General features: G+C 41.6%; 1 protein-coding gene across 1 annotated transcript; it reads left to right on the top strand.

Annotated features, from left to right (window-relative positions):
* Positions 1–22,480: 22,480 nt before the first annotated feature.
* LOC145409271 (uncharacterized) lies at positions 22,481–22,975 on the top strand. Its single transcript, XM_080279751.1, has one exon. The coding sequence runs from the start codon at positions 22,481–22,483 to the stop codon at positions 22,973–22,975; it is 495 nt and encodes a 164-aa protein (XP_080135877.1).
* Positions 22,976–24,000: the final 1,025 nt, after the last annotated feature.

The following is a 24,000-nucleotide window of genomic DNA, read 5'->3' as shown; positions in this document are numbered from 1 at the left end:
TTCTCTCTCACTTTTTGCCAGATTCTCTCCTGACCTTTCTCTCTTCCTCTCTCACGTTCTCTACTACCTTTCACTTTCTCTTCTCTCCCTCTCTCACTTTCTCTCCACCTCGTGTTTTTTACCTTCCTCTTCCTCTTAAACCACAAACTCCTCTCCTTGGCTACCTCATCTTTAATTCGCTTTATTATATCCTGTTTTTTCTCCCTCATTTTACTCCGCTCCTGTTTTGAATCTCTCTCTCTCTCTCTCTCTCTCTCTCTCTCTCTCTCAGGCTGCATTCTCTCGCGTCTCGAATTCCGTCTTCTTCCCATATTTTCAACCCTCTCCTTGACTCTTCTTTTTATTTCCAGCTTCTTAACATTCTTACCTTACTTTTAACATCTCTCTCTCTCTCTCTCTCTCTCTCTCTCTCTCTCTCTCTCTCTCTCTCTCCTTGCAATTTCCCCAGTCCCTTTCTCACACTCTCTCTTATCTAATTTTCGTTCTTTTATCGTCTCCCTCCTCTCAAAGTGTCTTCTTCCATCTGTCTCGTTTTCTCTGTCTTTCCCTCTCTCTGATTCTCTGTCATCTAATTTTTTCCTTTTTCGATTTCTCACATTTACTCTTTTCTCATATTCCTTTGTGCTTCCTTTCTCAGTTTTTCATCTAATTATCGTTCTCTCTCAGTTTGCTGAAGCACACGTTTTGCCTGCTATTCTAAGTATTATTTTTCATCTCATTTCCTTTCTTTTCTGCCTTTCTCACATTCATTCTCACATTCTCTTTCCTTCCTCCTTTCACATCCTCTCTCATATATTCATAATTCTATCTTCTTGTCTCCCACTTTTTTTCAATTTAACCATCTTAAACCTCACCTCTCCCATATTCTCTCTTGTAATCTTTTTAATTTCCTTCATCAAAATTTCCTCTTTCCTCATATTCCTCTCCCTTCTCTTGCTTTGAACTCTCGCCTTCCATTCACCTTCCATCTTGCCCAGCTTCCCCTTCTTCAGTCTTTTCAGCACGATGACTCCAATTAATTTCCATCTTGTCACGACCAAACAATCTCACTCACCTTGGACCAGACGCCTCGTAGTGATAATGTTGGAAATAATAAATAAATGAATAAATAAATAACTTCTTTAGCTCTGTTGTTTTGAGAGATCTAGTGGCAGTTTAAAGAAGTTGAGATTTTTTTTTTTTTGTGCTGAACTCACTCTCTCTCTTTCTCTCTCTCTCTCTCTCTCTCTCTCTCTCTCTCTAGCTGCATTCCCTTGCGTCTCGAATTCCATCTTCATCTCATATTTTCAACCCTCACTTGGGCCTTTCTTTTTACTATTCAACTTCTTAACATTTTTTCCTTCTTTTTTACATTTCTTTCTTCTCCCCTCCCCCCCTCTCTGTCTGTCTGTCTGTCTGTCTCTCTCTCTCTCTCTCTCCTGTTTCCTGCCATCCCATTCTCAACCCCTTTACGTACAATCCCACCTTCCAACCCACCCACCTGCCCCATCCCAACCCACCCACCAACCCTTTCCCAACACACCCACCAACCCCCTTCCCAACCCACCCGCCTACCCTTTCCCAACCCACCCACCAACCCTTTCCCAACACACCCACCAACCCCAGTCCAACCCACCCGCCTACCCTTTTCCAACCCACCCACCAACCCTTTCCCAACACACCCACCAACCCCCTTCCCAACCCACCCGCCTACCCATTCCCAACCCACCCACCAACCCCAGTTCAACCCACAAACCCATCTCTTCCCAACCTTTCCTCCACTTCACAGTCAAGAAAAATGTTGCCTTGCGGAGATGCGGCATCCTCGAGTTTATTTCCCGAATACATTAAGCAGTTTTATGCCAGGATAATATATTGAAGGCCCTGGGCAGTTTACCTTCCCGCCAGAATGTGGATGCTGTGTTTCGTGGGGAGGGCTGAGTATACACCTGTTACAGAGAGAGAGAATGATTTTTGCTCCCTCCGGATGATTTTGTGTTGTGTGTGTGTGTGTGTGTGTGTGTGTGTGTGTGTGTATGTTTTACCTCAAGAGTTATGGAACTTACCAGAGGATAATACACATACAGAGAGCCACGTGCAATTCCCCTTGCCGTGAAGAATAGGGAAAAGAATGAAGTTTATTCCTAGTAACTCTTTTGATGATTTATGTCGGGTTTTGCGAGACGTATAGAGGCATTTTGGCGTCCTGACAATTAACCCTTTGAATACGATAGCGCCATTATTATTATTATTATTATTATTACTACTACTACTACTACTACTACTACTACTACTACTACTACTACTACTACTACTATGACTACTACTATGGCTACTACTACTACTACTACTACCCCTTAACGATATGCTTTGAGGGACTAGGTATACAGACGCGTTAATAATTTCAATAATTTCAAGTAGAAGCCATTATCATCGGCTTCTTTTCACCTCACAAAGATCCTTAACCCCTTTCAGTGCAGTTCATGACTTGGTGCAGTTATTCCAGAGGGCTGACTTGACTAGTAACCAAGGAGATCCGCTTTGGCCACATAACTAAAGCTCACCGAATTTCATGCAGTCACAGCTTCGTCTTCAAGATGTGGGATGAAAACCAACCAACCACAGCAGGAGGGATACTATAATTTAAAGTTGACAGAATAAAGCTTTTATTATCCTCATTCTCCTGTGACTTCCTCTCAGCTGAATAAAATCGTATGGCGTTAATGTGTCCTGACGAGTAGTGGGTTAATCTTAGTATAAACACCGGATCCTGTAAAAACCTCTCAGCTGAATAAAATCGTCTGATGCTAACTTGTCCATACTATAAGAGGGATAATGTTAGCAGCAACAACATTCAGGGTCCTACGACTCCCTCTCAGCTGAATAAAATCGTCTGGCACCAGCTGGAATACAATACCAGACCTGTCCTGACGCTGAGAAAGTTAAAATGTTATCCAAAAGCCCATCAATTATCTGTTTGTTCTTGGCGTACTGTATACAATGCTCTTCTTACTCTGACTTGGGCTAATATTTCAATTTTTCGACTTAGAGAGAGAGAGAGAGAGAGAGAGAGAGAGAGAGAGAGAGAGGAATGGAATGCAATCCTTTTCACCTACTGAGGCTTAAAGAAGAAAAAGTAAAAAATCTCAGCAGAGGAGGAGAGGGAAAGGACAGAATGCGAGGAAGGAAGAATGTAAGCCAAGAAAATACGAGGAAAGTCTAAAGAGCTAATACGGAATCAGAGAAAAACAGAAAAATAAGTGTAAAAATAAAAAGGCTCTTCTTCACCCACAAAACAATGAGAATAAGAATGAATGAATTACTCCTTCACTCCGATGACAGTTTTAATTTTCCTCTGCGTATTTTCGGGCCATTATACTCTTTCCATGGGCGATTTATTTTAACTGGAGGGGTTAGATAATAGCCTTCATTTACCCTTTCACTATGAGAGGTGCGACTTTAAGGTGAACTAAAATCGTCTGGAGGTTGCTGTGATAAGGTGAAGATATACGTGATTGAGCTGATGAGGTTAAGAAGAGGAAAGGATGGTAAAAGGTGAGAGCTGTGAGTGGTGCAAGATTAAGAGGGAGGAAGAGGGATGGGGTGCAATTCTTTCCTCTAGTGAAGCTAAAAAAAGAACTGTCTTGGTGAGAGAGAGAGAGAGAGAGAGAGAGAGAGAGAGGGGGGGGGGATAAACTTGTGGAGAAAAGGACTGAGCACAATGATGGAAGAATGGAGATGGGAGTGGCAATGTAACATATTCTACTCATACATATTCCTACAAATTCAGTCACGTATACACCTAATATAGAAGGGAGAGTGGAAGTATAACAGTTTCTGCACATACATATTCATACACATTGTCACATATACACCCAATATACCTGATGTGGATGGATATGAAGTGGAGATAATACAAATCGAGGAACAGAAATCACGACCACGAATGCTGTAAAGCCTAAGTTAGCCCTCGTATAGTCAGTGGAACTTTAATATTTATTCTAGATAACACCAGACGACTCTATTCACCTGAGAGTCGTGGAAGTCTGGGTGTTAAGAGTATAGTCCATTCGTTTTTACCACGCCCAGATTTGCATCCCTTTGTGGCTTATTTCACGTAGTCCAGTGACAGAAAACTAAAATACTACGATTCTACATATCTCCATATCACTTCTTCATGACTAGCATCATGTTCTAGCGTTAATCTGATGATACAACTCAGACTTCAAGGTGGGAAGGTAACAATTTTAGGCCAGGTTAGAGCAGAAGGAATATAGTAAAAATTCTTTATGCAAAAAAAAAAAAAAAAAAAAAAAAAAAAAACCGTTCGTATTGTTCTCATCACACTAACATATAATAACTACATACCCAGTGTAATGGATGAAGAAGAATTATCTCTTAATGAGGTGTAGATTAATCAGGACGAGCAACATTAAATAAATCCGTATTACTAAGCTGTGTCCATTAACTGACATAAATTATACGAAGCAGGGGAGGGAAGTGATAAAATAAAGATTCATTCACCCCGCGGACATCATTTGTATATTATTTTTGTGTATAAGGTCATTTGTTTATCCTACCTTTTTCCAACATCATAATTATTGAGCAGGAGATTTTTTTTCTAATCGGAAGAGTTAGATATAGTTTTTAGTAGTCTTTAAGCTGAACATTTTATCAGCTCTTAACCAAACTAGAATTGTTCAAAGTTTTCAGGTTGAAGGGGTTCTAATTAGGAAATATGAAACCTATCTAATTATGCACAAAATAATTAACTTGTATTAATTATGAATATTAATTGATTCCGCGTAGACCTTCATGCTTCGTTGTAGTAATTCAACTGATGTGTTTTATCCTTGTTTATCTGGGTTATAATGTTTACTCGTATCCAGTTATCAGAGTAAAACACACACACACACACACACACACACACACACACACACACACACACACACACACACACACACTAATTAAATGCTCTCTGTGATGGAGTCATTATCAATAGTGGAGTATAATATTTTCTTCGGTGGTATTTGAACGTGATATTCTAACTTCTGACAGGCGTTGTAAAAGAGAGAGAGAGAGAGAGAGAGAGAGAGAGAGAGAGAGAGAGAGAATGGGTCATCTGTTTGAAGGAGTTAATGGATCCGTCTGTGTTTCAGGAAATTGCCATTTTTTATATCCATCAAATTCCAGGAGTCGAGATACCGTTATATCTTTGTATATAAGCCAGGGAAGACGGCTGCAGTGGTGAAGGTGAAAAGTTTATATTCGATTCAGAAAAAATGAAAATAAAAAATCCTCTTCATTTTTCAACAAACTGCCGCACTGCAAAATATTCCATTACCCAGCTACTAGTGGGCGTCGGACCAGTTCTTGAAAATCTCCCATGGTACAATATTTCGCGAGGCTAATCCCCCCCACCCACCCACACGCACACAAGAGTAAAGAAAAGGAGGTGGAAACTCCGAAAAGAAAGGAAAACAAAAATGTATCGAACCCGGGGCGAGTCGCGGAGATAAATCAAGCCAGGAAGGGAGGGAGGGCGGTAATGGTTCACTGTCGACGGGAATTGCAAACCTCTGTCTGCGCCACCGGAGGAAGAAATGTTGGTCCGTCCTTAGCTTCTCAAGGGGGAGGGGGAGAGCTGAGGAAGGCGGGGAGGGGAAGAACTGAGGAAGACGGGGAACCCCACAGGATGCCCGTCGCCTTGAGTCCTGCCCGAGAAATGCAGGTGGTCTTGGTCCGGATAGAATTTGTCGGTGGAGGTCTTTCGGACTAACTTCAATCTTTCGTTTTGCTATCGATGTGTGTAATAGCTTGACGATTCTGTTGCTTCCTTCCTTACTTCCTTGCTTCTTTGCCTCGTTCTTTCACTTCTAACTACTTATCTTTCTTCTTTCTCTCTCTACTTCCTTTCTTCCTTCTTTCTCTCTCTACTTCTTTCCTTCCTTTCTTTCTTCCTTCCTTCCTTCCTCCTTTATTTCCATCCCCCCTGACTGTCTTGGTTTCTTCCATCCCTCCTTGCTTCCTCTCTTCCTTCTCCCTTCCTTACTCCCCTCCTTCCTCCTCTGCTTACTTCCTCCCCTCCTTTCTTCCATCCTCCTTTCCTTCCTTCCTTCCTTGCATCCCTCCTTACTTAATTTCTTCCTACTTTCCCTCGTTTCTTCTATCCTTTCAACCTTTCCTCCTCCTTCTTCCCTGCCTTCCTCCCCTTAAACTCCCACACCACTGGACAAGAGTGCTCTGCCCTGGTTTTCATAAGACTATACTCTGTTGATCCTTGCTTGGCCCAGATTTTCGTCTTTTTGCGGCTAATTTCACACAGCTCGAGATTAGAATAATACCGTACCAAAGCTTGACATCCTTTCCATAGCATTTCTTCGTGATTAGCACCATAATCTAGTGATATTCTTACAATTCAACATTCAATATGGAAAGATGGGAATTTTAGACCAAGTTAGAGTAAAAAAAGAATACCTGGCTCTAAGGTACATAAAGTTTGTGTTTACAGTATATTGAGCTCTGATAAATAGAACTGATGGGTGCCCTTTCTATCGGCCACCAAGCCAGCACCTAAAATTTGCTTCTCGATTACATTTATTGGGGCTGGGGAAACTATACCCTTTTTACACTAACTTAGCCTAAAACTGCCATCTCTCCATCTTGAATACTAGGTTATAAGAAGAGATTATTGCTCGACTATGATGCTAGTCACGAAGATGTGCTATGGAAAAAAGGTACAATCAATGACACCTTCCCAAAGTTTGACGTATGTATAGTGGAAAAATTGACCCATTTGAAACGCGCACCAGTAGAGATTGGGTTTTCATTGTATTTCGCCAGGTGTAGATTTTATTCGGATGGAACTGGGAAGATACTTGTGTCTCTGGTTGTACATCCGAAGCATTGTTTCTGCCCCTGAGCTATGTGAAATAAACTGGAAAAGAAGGAAAATCTGGGCCAAGTTAGAGTAAAAACAGTGATGTAAAGTGCGTACTGGCAACAATAAGATTATCACCTTCAGACCGATGACAATATTTCTACCCAGTTCTTGCTATTTCCAGACGATTTTATTCAGCCCAGGAGAGTGACACGGTACTGGACGATATCTCAGTCATAATTTTCAGTCTCTCCTTTAGGTTAATCGTCTAAGGGTATCAATAACAACGTGAAAGACATCATCGGACTGATGGGATTAATGGATGGCATGTCGGTGGGTCAACATGAGAACAAGGAAGTAAAAAATCATGGCAATATCTCCTCTTTATAACAATATTCTCCCGGTAGTGCAATGAAGTCCGATCGGAGGAAGCCTTTCAGTAACGCGTCACGGGTTCTTACCTCCGTCGGTTTAGGAAGCTCCCTAACACCTCTTCCTTTGCGATTTATTTTTGGATACAGCCGGCTAATATCACTCTGGACACTGTTTATGCAGAGTATGGTGATGTTAGAGTGATTTACATCCACAGAAGAGGACGGCAAGGTGTGCTAAGCAAAATAAATCGCTTAGGAGGAGATGTTAGGAAGCTTCCATAACTTAAGAGAATACAGGCCACGGTCTGAGTCGAAATGGTGGCCTGGGATGGTCTCCTGTAGTTTTTCTAGATAATATTAAATGTATCAATAAATAAAATAGATAAGATCGACAGATACATAGGCTACATACATAGATAGACTGATAAGGATAGATAAATAGATCGATAGAGAGATAGATAGATAAAAAAAGTAACTATATAAAAACCTATAAAAAAAATAACCTATTCTCATATTATCCGGAGCTCCAAAGGGATATTACTTGGCTGACTGTTATTGCCCTCGTTATCAGCGCGCCGGGATTCGAACCTGCGTTAACAGCATTATCAGATCAGTTCAGTGACCATTATGCCTTTATTAGCTAGGAAATCAGTGATCTCCATTTTATCCCCTTCCATATAATGAGGTTTCTCTGTCTCTGTCTGTCTGTCTAACAATATCAGCGACCTCCACTTTAACCCTTTCCATCCGACGACGTTTCTCTCTCTCTCTCTCTCTCTCTCTCTCTCTCTTTCACTCACTTTTTCTCCTCTTCTCCAGACAATTTCTCTTAGCTATTGAGAATCTTACGGACCAGGAAGGGTTAGATGTCACCCCATAAATTCTTCCTCTCCAGCTACCTTAAAATCAACCCACCATTGAGACACCTCATAATAAGATTTCACTATAAACAGGTGAGGAATATAAATCATTCAAACGGGTGAGGAATATTAGTCACTCAAACAGGTAAGGAATATTAATCATTCAAGCAGGTGAGGAATATTAATCACTCAAACTGGTGAAGAATATCCATCACTCAAACAGGTGAGAAATATTAGTCACTCAAACAGGTAAGGAATATTAATCATTCAAACAGGTGAGGAATATTAGTCACTCAAACTGGTGAGGAATACTATCACTCAAACAGGTGAGGAATATTAATCAATCAAGCAGGTGAGGAATATTAATCAAATAGGTGAGGAATATTTATCACTCAAACAGGTGAGGAGTATTTATCACTCAAACAGGTGAGGAATATTAATCAAACAGGTGAGGGATATTAATCACTCAAACAGGTGATGAATATTAATCACTCAGGTCAAAAGAGGAACATTCAGTAACTAAGCTGCCCCATCTCTTTACTGTAAGGATGTCCATTTTATATCAGCTAAGAGAGTTTTTTTTTTTTTTTTTTAAATCTGGAGGTGGTTAGAGTTTGCTTTCACTTATCCGTTCAAAAATAGAGTTACTTCAATAGCTGAATAAAAGAGTTTGGTAACACCTTGGTTAAAGAATAAAAATAGACATAGAAGCAGGAGAAATAGAAACAGAAGCATAGAAACATAAGAAATAGAAACAGAAGGCCGAAGGAATAGAACTGGAGGCAGAAGAAACAGAAACAGGAGAAACAAATATAAACAGAATGGAAACAGAGACAGAAGAAACATAAACATAAACAGAAGAAAGGGAAACAGGAACAGGGGGAAACAGAAACAGAGAGAAAAAGAAAACAAAGATACGTCAAAATGCTGAGTGTGTTTCTGTGCCTTGTTGTTACTGAGTTTCACAGGTACTTGCAATGGATCGTTTGGCCTGGGAGATGGAGTGAAGAATATCGAAGGCTCGAGTGATGAGTAAATGAAGAGGTGGACCCAACTGTGCTGAGGTGGCCATTGTATATATATATGTGTGTGTGTGTGTGTGTGTGTGTGTGTTTCTGCATTTTCCAGCTTCTGCTTCCTTCCCACCCTCCGCAATCCGTGTAAGTGGAAACGAGGGTTATGGTGAAGACGAAGATGTAAAAGGATTTTATGTAAAGCAGACAGTTGGAGATGGAAAGGAATAAACACACACACACACACACACACACACACACACACACACACACACACACACACACACACACAAATACTGCTTTCCTACTTCCTTTAGAGCACAATGTCCTCTATTTAGTTCCGTTCCTCATACATTTTCCTCAAGTGTTGTACGTCACTCCCTCATGAACACTACTCACCTTAATGTACATCCTTCTGTGCCACACTCCTGTACATGTTAAATCCGTCTTGAAGAAAACAATTTCCTTATGGGGAGTCGAGGAGGAAGGGGGAGTATGTGTGTGTGTGTGTGTGTGTGTGTGTGTGTGTGTGTGAGAGAGAGAGAGAGAGAGAGAGAGAGAGAGAGAGAGAGAGAGAGAGAGAGAGAGAGAGAGAGAGAGAGAGAGAGAGAGAGAGAGAGAGAGAGAATTAGCTTTTTAAAATCGTCTGAAGGTAGCAGAGAGAATGCACTGACGATCTAGCCACCATGAATCGGTGAAAAAAAAAAAAAACTAATAAAAATAAAGTAAGAACAAGCAACTGATATGGGTTGGAAGAAGTAGCCGATATGGGTAGGAAGAAGCAGCTGATATGGGTAGGAAGAAGTAGCCGATATGGGTAGGAAGAAGCAGCTGATATGGGTTGGAAGAAGCAGCCGCTATGGGTAGGAAGAAGCAGCTGCTATGGGTAGGAACAAGCAGCTGATATGGAGGAAGAGGAGCAAAAGCCACCCACTTAAGGGAATTAAAAACCTTAACTCCGTGTCATGTATCCGACGTCTTGTATACGTGTGGTGGAGTGGCCAGGATGGAAGGGAGGATGGAGGGCGAGATTCGTGATTTTTCTAGCTTTAATGACCTTTTTTTTTTTTTTTTTTAACCCCGTCAGCCAAAAGATTCTCCTCTGCCTGTAATGAAATTGTGTTGGAAAGTTTATCACGTAATTTTCTACCCAAAACTATTTCATTACGGGCGGGGTAATATCGTCCGGCAAGGTTGAGGAAAATATTTATTCACTAGATATGGAGAAGGAGAGTGAGAAGTGAGATCAGATAGTTAGACAGTTTTTAAGGTAGTTTTCTATCTAATACCATCTCATAACAAGCTGAGTAATACCGTCCCGGCACTGGTCGCAATTACGAGGATATTCGTTCATTAGGTGGATTAGGAGAGTGAAAAATTGTAGGAATCAGTTACTGAATAAAACTATTCAAAACTGTAAAGAAAGTTGGAATTAGGAGATTGAGAAAAAGCAAGAATATTGACAGGCAAATCAAATCGAAACGAGATAGAAAGTCGGAACAAGGAGGGTGAAATGAAGTAGGAATCGATTACTAGACAAAACAATCGAAAAGGGATTTAAAGCTGAGAGAGATCGCGCATTCTCGACGGATAGGGAGTTTTCTATTATTTCACCCTTGTCTGTTCACATTTACACATCCTACATAAATATTATCATCTGTGATATACACTCGTTGGAAATTAATGTCAATGTTTACGCTTTGAAAATAGTGACGTCCTTTTTAGTGTGTTTTTGCACTCAAGTGGTTATCGGAATCTGCCTCTAACTCTCATCATTTCGGAGAGTCTATTTCAATTTAAAAAAAATTATATATATATATCTATCTATCTATATATATATTTATATATATATCTAAATATATATCTACATATATATATCTATATATATCAATATCTATCTATCTATCTATATATATATCTATCTATATCTATCTATCTATCTATCTATCTATATATATATATATATATATATATACCTAGGCTGCTTCCCCCAAGGAAAGGGAGGTAGCCGAGACAGGACGACACACTCCCCAGTTACTCATCCATTTAAACACATTCATTCGCATTTTAGCCCCTAGGGAAGAACGGACAGATCCTCACCGCACCACACCGCACAAGGGTCAATTGCGCAATGCAATCAGTGACATCCGCAACAGGGCCCGACAGCACAGCTGGTTTACCCCTGCCACATCATAACAGACCCATCCCCCTAACCCGCACCTGACCTGACTAGCTGGTCAGACCAAATGCGGGAGAATATCCCCTCAGGGCTGCGTCATCACTTATTCATTCACAATTTCACTCCATTTATATCTGTCACGCACAGCCACTCTTCCTTGCTCAACAGACATCCCTCTCGCATCCAGTGCTCTCTTCACACTGTCCATCCATCCTATTCGTGGTCTTCCTCTCAGCCTTACACCTCTCACATCAGATCTAGTTATCTTTTTCACCAATCGCTCATTATCCATTCTCTCCATATGCCCAAACCATCGCAACACCCTCTGCTCAACTCTACCAGCCATCTCCCGAACAACTCCAGTTCTCCTTCGCACTTCATCATTTCGCACTCGATCCATACGCGTCACTCCACACATACTCCTCAGACACCTCATCTCCATTACATTCAAACTTTTCCTCTCTGCTACACCCATATTCCATGTTTCAGCCCCATATAACGCAGTCGGTACCACAACACCCTCATACAACCTTCTCTTTACAACCATTCTAAGCGAACGACATCTAAACACTTTTTTCATTCCTCCCAGCACCTTTCCTACTTCATTTATTCTAAACTTCACTTCTGCATCTATTTTTCCATCCACAGCAACATGTGTCCCTAGATATTTAAAACACTCTACCTCCTCAAGCAACTCGCCATTCAAAGCTATATTCAGCCCCCTACCATCTACCAACCTCGTACACTTCATCAATATAATTACCTTAACCTGGCCCAGTTTTTTGTTCTTTAGCAACTTACTTCGCGTAGCTCATTGGCAAAACCAGACAATACTGAGGCTCTGGATTCCTTCCATGGCACATCTTCATGATTAGCATAATATTATTGTTGATCTCTTGTTCCATCTCAGTATTCAAGATGAGATAAGGCAAATTTAAGCCTGAGAGGAGTAAAAAAGGGTATAATGACAGCAAGAATATGATGAAAAACACGTCATTTGGTTTAAGGGGTTAGAGAAATATCAATAACTTTAAATGTCTGTATTATGCAAACTAAACTAATAAGAGAACAATGATAGAAAGCGTCCTCATTACAAGAGAAGATTATAGACATCAGTTTTTCTTCGTCGCATCGTTATACTGTTAGAAAAGGTTTTGATACCCTGTGAAACCTGAACTCTCTACCGATTAGGGGAGAAATCTGAACCAAAAAGAAGCCATATATGAACTCCAGAAGGTCAGCTCAATGCACCGTTCGTACATATATATATTTTCCTTTTCACGTTTAGTTAGGGCTGTGTTTAAACTGCCAGTGCCCAGAGTTTATTCCAGACGGCGGAGGCGGAGACGTTGACGATGGTGGTGGTAGTAGTAGTAGTAGTAGTAGTAGTAGTAGTAGTAGTAGGGGCAAGTTCATCTGAATGTGAACCCAATAGACTGCAGGCTGAAGTTGCTCCCATACTGCAGTCTACCATCCTCCTTTCATGGGATAAGGAGGGAACCAGGAACGTTTGCATAACCAGGCAGTGGACCCGCTCAGTCGTGCAAGTGCCACCGCGAGAAAACATCCGTCACCAGCAACATTTCAGAAGGTAATAACTTTAGCTGGAACTCACGGGAGGCTAATTCAAGATGCTGGTACACCGGAAGCGCTGCGTCTCGTTGCACAACTCATTTCAATATTGACCTCTTTTCGGTACTTTGACTCAGCATACTCACGGTTAATAATTTCGCTTTGCACATAAGGATTAAATGATCATGTTGCCTTTTCATGCATACACTCTAATTAATAACAGCACGTGATGTTAAAGATGGTTTTTCTTAGTTTTTTTCCTTTGTTCGCAGATCCCAAAATACTATTAAATACAGGGTGGCCCATATATAACGCTTCTCGTCCACTCCGCTGGGCTATTTCTCCTGTGCTGCAGGAACGGCCCAATCAGCGTTACCAATGTCTGCCCAGAATCATTTATTTTTTTCCTACTCCCACTGCCACATCCACGCTAACATCAGCAGACTGAGCCGTTCCAGCAACACACAAAATTCAACCCATTGCGTTTCTAGTGTGGCGTAAATAAGGTCCTGAGTGCTGTCAAGATTTAGTTTACAGCTAAGATTAATTCAACGTAAAAAGTGTCGGTAATGAAACGTGGTGAAAAAATACAGTGGATTTTTTACGGCCCTCCCTGCCTGGAACCCGGAAACATATTGGGTGGTGGGTGAGGCCATGTAGCCTTTAATTACTGCCGTTGTTTTGTTGTTGCTGATGGAGTGGGTGGCTGTGATGGTGATGCTGGTGGTGGTGGTGGCATTGACAGTGATGATGAAACCTGTGGTGATGGTGGTCGTATTAACAGAGATGAGGGTGATGAGGGTGGTGGTGAGGGATGCAACACCCGTGGCACTAGTGATGGTAGTGGTAACGACTGTCATGATGATGGTGATGTCATTAAATACCGTGGTGGTAATATGGGTAATTATGATGGTGGTGGTGGTGTCTGTGATGTTGGTAGTGTTGATGGCACTGCTAAATTAATGCAGGTCTGTGCATAAGCATCCTTCTGGAATCCCTTCGCTATGAAAAGAACTTATATATCTTGGTGCCCCCAAATGATTTTATTTTAGCTCACAGCAGAGCTCCCGAGGTGAAGAAGGAATCTCTGTTTAGCTGCGTCTGGTTATCAGCATCAAGAAAGATATCATGGCAGTAAAGGGGTCAATTCTTTATATTATAGACGACCTTACTTAACTTACAGAAGTCATGTGCAGTAAAAAAAAGAGTTAATACTACTGGTCTGCCATCTTCCTGGCCATCGAACTTTCGTAAAAGTGTGCCATATACTTTTTACGCTAACTTGGCCTATAACTATCATCTCTCCATCTTGAATGCTGCGCCGGAAATACAGAAAGTAGAATATGGTGCTAATCACAAAGAAGTGGTAAAAAAAAAACTATGTAGTGAGGGGGCGTTGTCATCTTCTGCAACTGATCTACGTGAAATAAATTGCAAAAGGAATAAAATCTGGCCCAAGTTAAGGTGAAAAGAGTATAGCTAGCCCAACACAACTGCACAAAAGCAAACTAAACGACGGTTATATTTTACCCAACTCAAAATAATCTTACACATGCTCGCCCAGGATGACTATATTTAGATGAGAGAAATTTTACATATAATCAGACCCTCAAGGCCCGCCATCACTGGAAATAAAATGCGTGTAATTAATGTTGACCTTGTGGTGATTTTGTGGAGCAATTAAGAGACTTCATCCCACTCATTTTCATGTCATTTCCTCTCTCTTCATCTTCCCACCTCCCCTCTCAACCCCTATGCCTCTACTCTCATTCTATCCACTTGTTTTTTCTCTCAACCCCTCACCCTTTCCTCTCTGTCCCTTAACCCGCCTTCTCTCTCCACCCTTCCACCTCCCTTCTTCACCTCTTCATCTGCCCTCCATTTTCCATCGTTTACCCTCCCTCTCCATCCCTCCAATTGCCTTCTCTCCACCCAACAAACTACTTTTCCTTTTCATCCTTGTGCCTTCCCTTTTCACTTTTCCACCTCTCTTCCCTCTCCACCCTTCCACTTACCTTCCCTCTCGATCCTCTTACCTTCTCTCCCCTTTTCGTCAGTTTTCTCTTGACCCTTCCGTCAACCTCTCCACCTACCTTCTTCACCTTGCCCAGTCCACCGATCTATCTTCTTCACCCCTCCACATCCAACCCTTCCTTTTTTCTACGTCTTTCCTCTTTCTCCCTCTTCTTCCACTCCTCCCTGTCCTTCCCTCTTCGTCCTAACCTCCAACCCTCCTTTCACACACCCCACACACTTTCCCCTCACCATTCCACACTTTTTACACCACTCCACACTCTCCCTTAATCCTTCCATACCCTCTCCTGTTGCCTTCACTCTCCCTCCACCCCTATCCTCTCCCTCCATCCCTGCACACTCTCTCTTCACCCACCTACATTCTCGCTTCATCCCTCCACACTCTCCCTCAACCCTGCATTCTCTCTTCACCCCTACCCACTCCAAACCTCCTACTCACCCCGCCTCACCCCCACTAACACCCAGCCAGCAGAGCATTATAGAAGATAACGGGAAAGGTGAGAGGGACGTGCTGGTTGCTGTGGGAGGTGGAAATGCTGTGATCTGTGCTGTGTAAGTTAACGCCTGGTAACTTGCCTTGCTCTCAGTCATAAAGAAGGTGTGTGTGTGTGTGTGTGTGTGAGAGAGAGAGAGAGAGAGAGAGAGAGAGAGAGAGAGAGAGAGAGAGAGAGAGAGAGAGAGAGAGAGAGAGGAAAATAAAGAAATAAAGACATAGTATGTAAACTGGACAAACAAACTGGCAAAAGAACGAAAAAAAAAAGGAGTGGTGTTGATGCAGTGGAAGTTGACAAGGACGAAACCGGATGGACATGAGGGAATAAATCTGACAAGGTGGAGGTATTCAAGAGTATTAATATTTGCATAAAAAAAAACATGGAGACTTAGATAACGTAAACGTATGAGTATTCCGGGGGTAATAAAAAGAATGGTATATGCTAGATGCTACACGAAAAAATAAAAAGAAAGCTTCAGGGATAAGAGACGAAAGAAGGAAATATAATCCATCCATCTTGCTGTCTATTATTCAGTCCTTTATTTTTTCCCCACAAGACGGCATTCAGCCATTTGGTCACCATTCGGCGTTGTAAATGGTCTCCAAAGTTATAGAAAACCATTTGTCTTGTCACCCAGTGGAGAGAAGCACTGTATCAGGTGGGAAAAGATGGACGATAAAGGAGGTTTTACACTTCTAGATTACAATTTATGTCGATGAAATACTGATTCCATGATGATGAAAAATGGTTAGGAGAATTTCTTTTTTAGTATCTTCATTTCTCATCACCGTTTGTGGATGGTGGGCGCCCTCACACACCGCTACGGCCAAAAAGCGATAATGGATGTGGTTTCGGCACGTCCTTCCCTTAACAGATAACGTATAGACGACTTGGATAAATGTGTGGCAAGGCAGGGATAGAGTGAGAGGAGGAGGAGACGAACAGGGAACAAGATGTCAAGATTAGATTCGGGGACTTGCTGGATCGAATGGAACAAGCTAACAGTTAAGCTAGAGCGGAAATAGTGGGAGAGGTCTTTGTCCTGCAGTGGCTGACCCAGGCTAATGAAGAGATACAGGAGTGCTCATTAAACTGTAACTCACAATTACACCCGCCGAGTGTCAGAATCAGATGCCTGCAGAATTATACACACACACACACACACACACACACACACACACACACACACACACACACACACACACACACACACACACACAGATATAGAAAGACAGAAATACGCAGAGACAGAGAAAAGAGAAGAGTATCCTTAGTTAAATATAATCGGGAAGAAAATAGAATATACAGATGAACAAAGGTGGGTTATCCCCATCTATCCTCCTCACAGGCAAAATTTATCCGGAAAAAAACTCAAATCCATTCATTCGTGTTTTCTTCCACTCTCTATCATCATCAACCAGTATATATTGACATAAATACAATCGTCTAGTGATAGCGAGAATATAGTAATCCATGACCTCAACGTAGCGAATAAATGAACATGCTCAAGGGACTGTTATGTAATAACAGGTAAAATCAATGGAAAATGAAGAGATGAAAAAAAGATGCTAGACAAGAAATGTTACAGATAATACAGAGAATACAAAGCTAAGGAAGAGGTGCTATGATGTCTCCTACGCCAGCGATAAGGAGCTAAAGAAGAGATGTTAAGACGTTTCGTATACAGTGAAAACAAGACGCTAAAGAAGAGCTGCCGTGAGGACTGCTACATAATTACAAAGACTCCAGAGCTAAGGAAGAGGTGCTGTCTAGGCTCTTTTAACAGCCTACTTCACATTGAATACTGGGCTAAGAAACAGGTGCCAGGATATCACTTACATAACGAAAGAGAAGACGGTTGATATATTATTTTAATTTTAGATGGCCTAAAATTACGATCTCTCCATCTTGAATGCTGAGTCGCAAGAAGGGACTAACATCAAAATATATTAATCACAAAAGTGTTATGGAAAGGATATAGAGCCGTAGCATTGTCTTCATTTCCCACTGAGCCACGTGAAATAGGCTAGGCTACAAAAGGACGAAAATCTGGGCCAACTTCAAGTAACAGGAGCAAAGAGCGCAGAGTTACATCGAAAAATCTCTCCACCACCGAAAAACCTTCGGCAATATTGACGCATAATCTCGCCAGCACACACTGTCACGCTTCCCCAACCAGGCGTTCGCAAACTTGATTAGGCTATGCTCGCCGATATTCCACTTGCGAAAAATCAACCGAGAAAATCCACGAACGTGGAGGACGAACCTGAGTAAATAAAAAATCAGACGAACGGTGCCTGGATTACTTCTTTAGACTTCTTACTCTCTGAAATTCCACTTGTACATAGACAGCAAAGAAAATTCATGAACGAACGTGAAAGTAAAGAACAGAGGCGAATAAACGAAAAACCAGACGAACAACAATCAATTTTTTTTTTTTTAAGTTTACCAGTATGTGTTTTAAACTTTAAGAAAATGATGCCTCAGTATGTCTTGATTTTTCTGCTCCTTTAACCCCTTCAGTCCGATGACAGTTTCTTACACTTTGCTCTTGCTTCAAACAGACGATTTTATTTAACTTGTAACAGACTTCTCGTTGTGGAGGGATTTATGAAGGGTATATCTAAGTTCGAAATCTCTCTTTCTCTTTTTTTCTCTCTCTCTAAAAAAAAAAAAAAAAAAAAAAAACGTAAAAAGGCATGGGGTAATGAAAAAAAAAGTAAAGAATAAGTTATCGATCTGCAAGAATAAAATGTTCAAATGTGAGAACTGAAAATGTAACTACTTCAGCTTCACCTGATCCTTTGCAGCCTTGATGAAACTATTATAACTTCACAATGTACAAGTCTCAGTGTGGGTGTTTATATCTTACATGCATTACCTAAGTTATGTGCCACAGGACTGATTGTAACCCTTCCTGTACAGATGCGTGTTGATAGCATAACTAATTGATTGATGACTTGATTAAATGATTTATTAATTGACTGATTGATTGGCTGCCTGACTTGTTTTAACTTCCACATCGCAGGGAGATTGTAACCTACTTCATACAGGTACGTGCTAACTGAATGAATGAATGATTGATTGATCTATTTTTTTCTAGCCCTGTCGGACGAGTGTACACTTTGTTGTCAAGTTTTATTCATACATATTTGTCTTCAATGACTGATGGATTGACCGACTGATTGACTGATTGATTTGTTTTTCCTATCCCTGCCAGAAAACAAGAATAAAAGTGAAAAAAAAAAAAAAAGGTCACCGGATTTAAAGGATTAAGATATAAACGTCAAACTTGGGTGATTTACCTTCCTCTTAGCGACTCAAGTTTCAGCCAACTACTCAAAGATTTACGTAAATTTATGGGTTATTATTTTATGTCACACAGGAGGCTTCGTAACACCACTTCCTAAGGGGTTTATTTCCATAGTCCCCCCTGACCAGTCTTCTATGGTCTTTATACACCGTTTTATATGGATATACTTTGCGTCAGTAACATACTTGAGGAAACTGAGGTGTAAGGTGCAGAACAAATCGCTAAGTAAAAGGTGCTACACAGTCTACAGTGCCTCAAAATACAATACACCACGTTCGCCCAGTGTCACCATAATCACAGTACACAGGCCAACAACAACAACAACAACAACGAGACCCCGTTTAGCCTGAATAAGTAAAGACAAATATTAATCTGAAACAAAAACAACAACAACAAGAGATCTAGTTTAGCCTGAGTAAGCAAAGACAAATATTAATCTGACAATCTTCTGTTCTGGGTTCAGATATTGGTGTTTGTGTTGCCATTCTTTCAGGGAAGCAGCAATTATTGGTAAAGTTATTCTAATTGTCATGTGTAGTCTCGTGCTCGTCATGTTGAGCGTATTTGCAAAATAAAACTTGGAGTGAGTTGATCAAACTAATTAACTCCGTCTATTAGTCTCGCCATAAAAGCCTCCAATGTAAATGTTGGCATGATCTAGTTTGAGTCATTATGACCTCAGGAGGACGAAATTATTCGCATTCCATGTACAGATGGTACAGCGTTTAATTAATGCCACCAGGACTGACAAATGATGCTGATGCAAATATGACTTCCTATATAACGTAGTAGCAAATAACATCATGTTAAGTGTATTAATATTGCAGATACTTTTGTGATGAAGTATCTCTAGCAATCAAATAATAGACACAGGGAAGTAGTATATATATATATTTTTTTTCTGTTTATTATACCATATTAATCTCCTGTGTTTTTACATTCATATCGACACAGATGGCTCAAATAACATTATAGAATATACTCATATTTACATACCACATACAAAAATATACTGATAAGAAAATCATGCTGGGGAACCTCCTTTACCAACAAGTAATACCGGTAGTAATAGTTGTAGACTCAGGTTCATCTAGAACAGGGGTTCCCAACCTTTTTAGCACTGCTCCCCCCTTTGGTCAGGACTGCATTCATGATGCCCTCCACCCGGGCCATCCCTCTGACGCCTAAACAACGATGCTTTTATCTGTTCCATATGGATGCTAAAGACACTAGATGGCAACACTACATGTGGTTGCTTGAAATGAAGATTGTGAAGTGTTCCTATCAAAGTTTCTTATTCCAACATATCTTTGGGAATACCCTGTATGCATTGGAATGGCCTAGCGCTATGTTGAACTCTGATTACCCCACGCCCCCCCTAGCAATCTCAAACGCCCCCCCAGGTTGGGAAACTCTGATCTAGAATGTGGACCCAGTGAACTGAGGGCTATCGTCATCCCTCTCTTGCAGCCTGCCATGCTCCTTTTTGGAGATGGCGAGGGATCTGAGAGGCGTTTGTATAACCGGGTAGTGGAACCAACCAATTACAACGGTGCCACCACGTGAAGGCGAACCTCTCCAGCACCTTAACCCATATTGCCTGAGCGAATCTGTGTCATCTCAAACCATGCCATCCAGGTCCTCAGTCACAGAGCTGCATACTAAACAGAGGAGCTGGGAAGAGGAAACGAATCTTACATCAAGAGGAAATGAATCTCACATCAAGAGGAGACTAATCGATCCTGCTGGCAACTGTTCTGAATGTTAGTAGAAATGCCCGAATGCTGAATAAGAGATGAAATTCAAGTCCTTTATTATCTAAATAGTTTTAACACTAATGTTCTTTGTGTGATAAAACTTCCTATGTCTTTCTTTCAACAAAAATTAAATACTAGTTACGTGAGGAAAATAATCATAAGCTTTTTTAGTATCAGTTCGTAAATGCAGGAAGGAAAAGGAGTGGAAAACGCAGAAACTTACCATCTCTAATGCGTTGATTCATGCTGCCACCAAACAATTTTACTATATATATATTTTTTCAACTCCAATGGTCAGATAGAGCCTTTAATAACCCCTTCGCTGCTGGACATCATACCGAAGATGAATTAAATCGTCTGGAGGTAGCAAGAATAAAATACAAAACACGTCACTGGACTGAAAGGGTTGAATCCAAGTTACGAGAGTGAACCGATCGTAAATACGTTACAGAAATCATCCAAAGCTGTCGTACATAGGTTAGCATAGTCCTTTCATTTCATTCATTATTCTTCCAAAATAATACTAATGCTAATACTCCTCCTCCTCCTCCTCGTCATCATCATCATCATCATCATCATCATTATAATCCTTACAGCACACTCACCCAGGACCCTTAAAGATCTCACCGTCTCATAACCCCGGTCTGAAGGTTATCGGTTACAACTCCAAGTATATCACTAGTTCCACGCCGCATCTGGGTTTCCTTCCTCCTTCAGAATTCCCGGTCCATACTGATCCCTTGTGCTCCTCTCCTCTACCCCCACTTTTCCTTTACTAATCCACTGTCCTTTCTCCATACCTAAAGCCTCTTCCCCTTCCCGTGCAATCCATCTACCCTGTCAACCTCTCTTATCCTCTCCATACCCTTCTTCCCCTACCAGTCCACTGGCCTATGACCTTAGGTTTCTTCCCCTCTCCCTGACTTATATCCATCCCTGTCAGACCCTTATACTCCCTTACCTTATGTCCGTCCACCATCTTCCTCCCGTTGCAATCACCTTTTCCCTCCCTGCCTCGGAGGTTTCTTTCTCTCCCTTCCCTACAGTCTCCATCTTTCCATACTTATCTCCCATCCCCTTTTCCTCTATCTCTTTACCATTCCCGCTACTAGTAGCCTCCCCCTACCTATCGCCTTCACTATCTCCCTCCCCTTTCAATCCCCTTCTCCACCCTCCGCCCCTATTGTGTCTTTACTGCCTCCCATCCACCACATGCACTCTCTTTTCTTCCTATCCGCTCTTCCCCCAATACTTTCTGTCTGTCTCTATCAACCCCTTCTTCCCTTCCTTACCAATCGTCTCTCTACGAACCTCCGTTTCCCCTCCCTACCCTCCGTCTCTGCCATGTCCCCTCTTCCCCCTCCCTACCCTCTGTCTCTCAAAAAACTCCCTCTTCCCCTCCCTACTCTCTGCCTCTTTACCAACCCCCTCTTCCCCTCCCAATCGTTTGTCTCTCCAAGAACCCCCTCTTCTCCTCCCTACCCTCAGTCTCCCTACCCTCAGTCTTGGAAGGGTCTGGGGGCCTCTATTCCAGTTTTAAAAATGATGTATATTGCATATATAAGATCAGTCATTGATTATCACGCTCCAGTTCTTTCTTGTCTGCCTGCTGATAAACTTAACAAGCTTGACACAATACAGAATGAAGCAATGAGACTAATACTAGCATGCCCAAAGAATGTTAAAGTATCTAATCTTAGACTAGAATTAGGGTTATCTTCTATCCCAGATCGGATTAAGGAGATAAATACACTAATAGGAGTCAGAGCACTGAGAGACAAGAGAGACACACTACCTAAATCAGAGCTCATAAATTTATTAAGGCTAGAAGATTTGACTGGCAGGGACTGGACTCATATAACTGCAGCAAACCTTGTCAACTACCAAATGACTGATCATCATTTAGGGAGACTGCGACTGGACTGAACCTCTGCCGCCCTGGAAGGAGAGACCACTAGACATCGCCTTCACTACATTAGACACAAAAAGGCTGACCTCCTACCGTATGAACTCAAAGTTGACTTTATGACACTTATATCAAGTCTGGCAGGGGAAGACAAAGACCAAGTGTACTGTGACGGTTCTCTTCACACACAGACTGGACGTGCTGGGGCTGCTGTTACCATTGTAAGTGGGGGTAGCTTTGTTCATGGGGCTGAGACACTCAGCAGGCTACATGACTGGGCTTCATCCACCCAGTGTGAACTTGTAGCACTTGTGAATGGGCTGGAACAAGTTTGTCTAAGGAAACAAAATGCCATCATCTTAACAGACAGCATGTCTGCTCTGCAATCTCTCTCTGACCCTCACCCCACATACCCTGACCTTGTTCACAGGATCAGGCGGATTGTTGCAGTGCTTAGGGAGATCGATGTTCAGGTCAAATTTGTTTGGATCCCCTCACATGTTGGAATCCCGGGTAATGAAAGAGCTGACTTTTTAGCCAAGGAGGCTTCTAACAAGGACACTTGTGACTATGACCTGGGACTTTCACTTAGACAACTTAAAGAAAGATCATGACCATACAAAAAGAAAGGGTGACTGACCTTAGACTCAGAGAACACAACACCAGCACTTCCATACACTACTACAACACAGTTGCACTGATGACAAGTTACGTATATGGCAGACATACGACAAGTAGGTGGGTTGACTCTGTACATGCAAGAATAAGGCTTGGCTACTGTTACCCTTGGGAACTGGGTTGGCAGGTTGATGAGGAGAAGAGGAAGTGCAAAGTATGTGAACAACCCAACAAACACACTTTGAAGCATTATCTATTGGAATGTCCACTCATACGTGAATACAGGAATACTCAGTTTATGACAATAGAGAGTCAGGCAAAATTTATGTTAGAAAATGATATTGTCAGAAAAATACTGAGGAAGTATAAATTATTTGCTTCTCCTCAGTAACACAACAATTGCCCCCAAAATACACTTAGCCTAATATAACTGTTATAAAATTTTTCAACATAAGAACTTATGTCATACATGTGTGATCAGTTCGTCCAACTCTCTCACCCTATGCATACTGATAATATAAAATGAGTTATATTTATGTTGATATACTGTTGTAAGACTTTTGTAATGCAGATAGGGATGCATCTCGCTGAGATACTGCCTTCCTTTTGGATACCCCTTTTAAATTCTTTGTATGATGCTGTATCTATGTATTTTTTTGACGCTGCCCCTTCATAGGATGAAGTGTGGGGTGTCCAATAAACTAGCCCCATTGGGGTCAAATCAATCAATCTCTGCCAACCCACTCTTTCCCTCCCTATCCTTTGTCTCTAAGTCTCTCCTCCCCTCCCTAACCTCCGTCTCTCGGCCAACCCCCTCTTCCCCTCCCTACCCCGTGTCTCTTCCAACCCCTTCTTCCCCCCCTGTCTCTACTTCCCACCCAACCCCAACCCACATCCTGCGGCTTTCACTTTAGCAGGCAAGATATTGTGTGAGATTGGAATGCGGTGTGATGGATACCCCAGCGAGTGGTGAGGCAATTCATACAAATACGCATGAGGCTGACCCTGAGGAGAGGCAGGC

Source organism: Coenobita brevimanus, chromosome 80 (assembly GCF_032717465.1).
Source record: "Coenobita brevimanus isolate Jiangsu-jjx chromosome 80, ASM3271746v2, whole genome shotgun sequence".
Taxonomy (NCBI): domain Eukaryota; kingdom Metazoa; phylum Arthropoda; class Malacostraca; order Decapoda; family Coenobitidae; genus Coenobita; species Coenobita brevimanus.
This window is presented reverse-complemented; position numbering and strand designations above follow the sequence as displayed.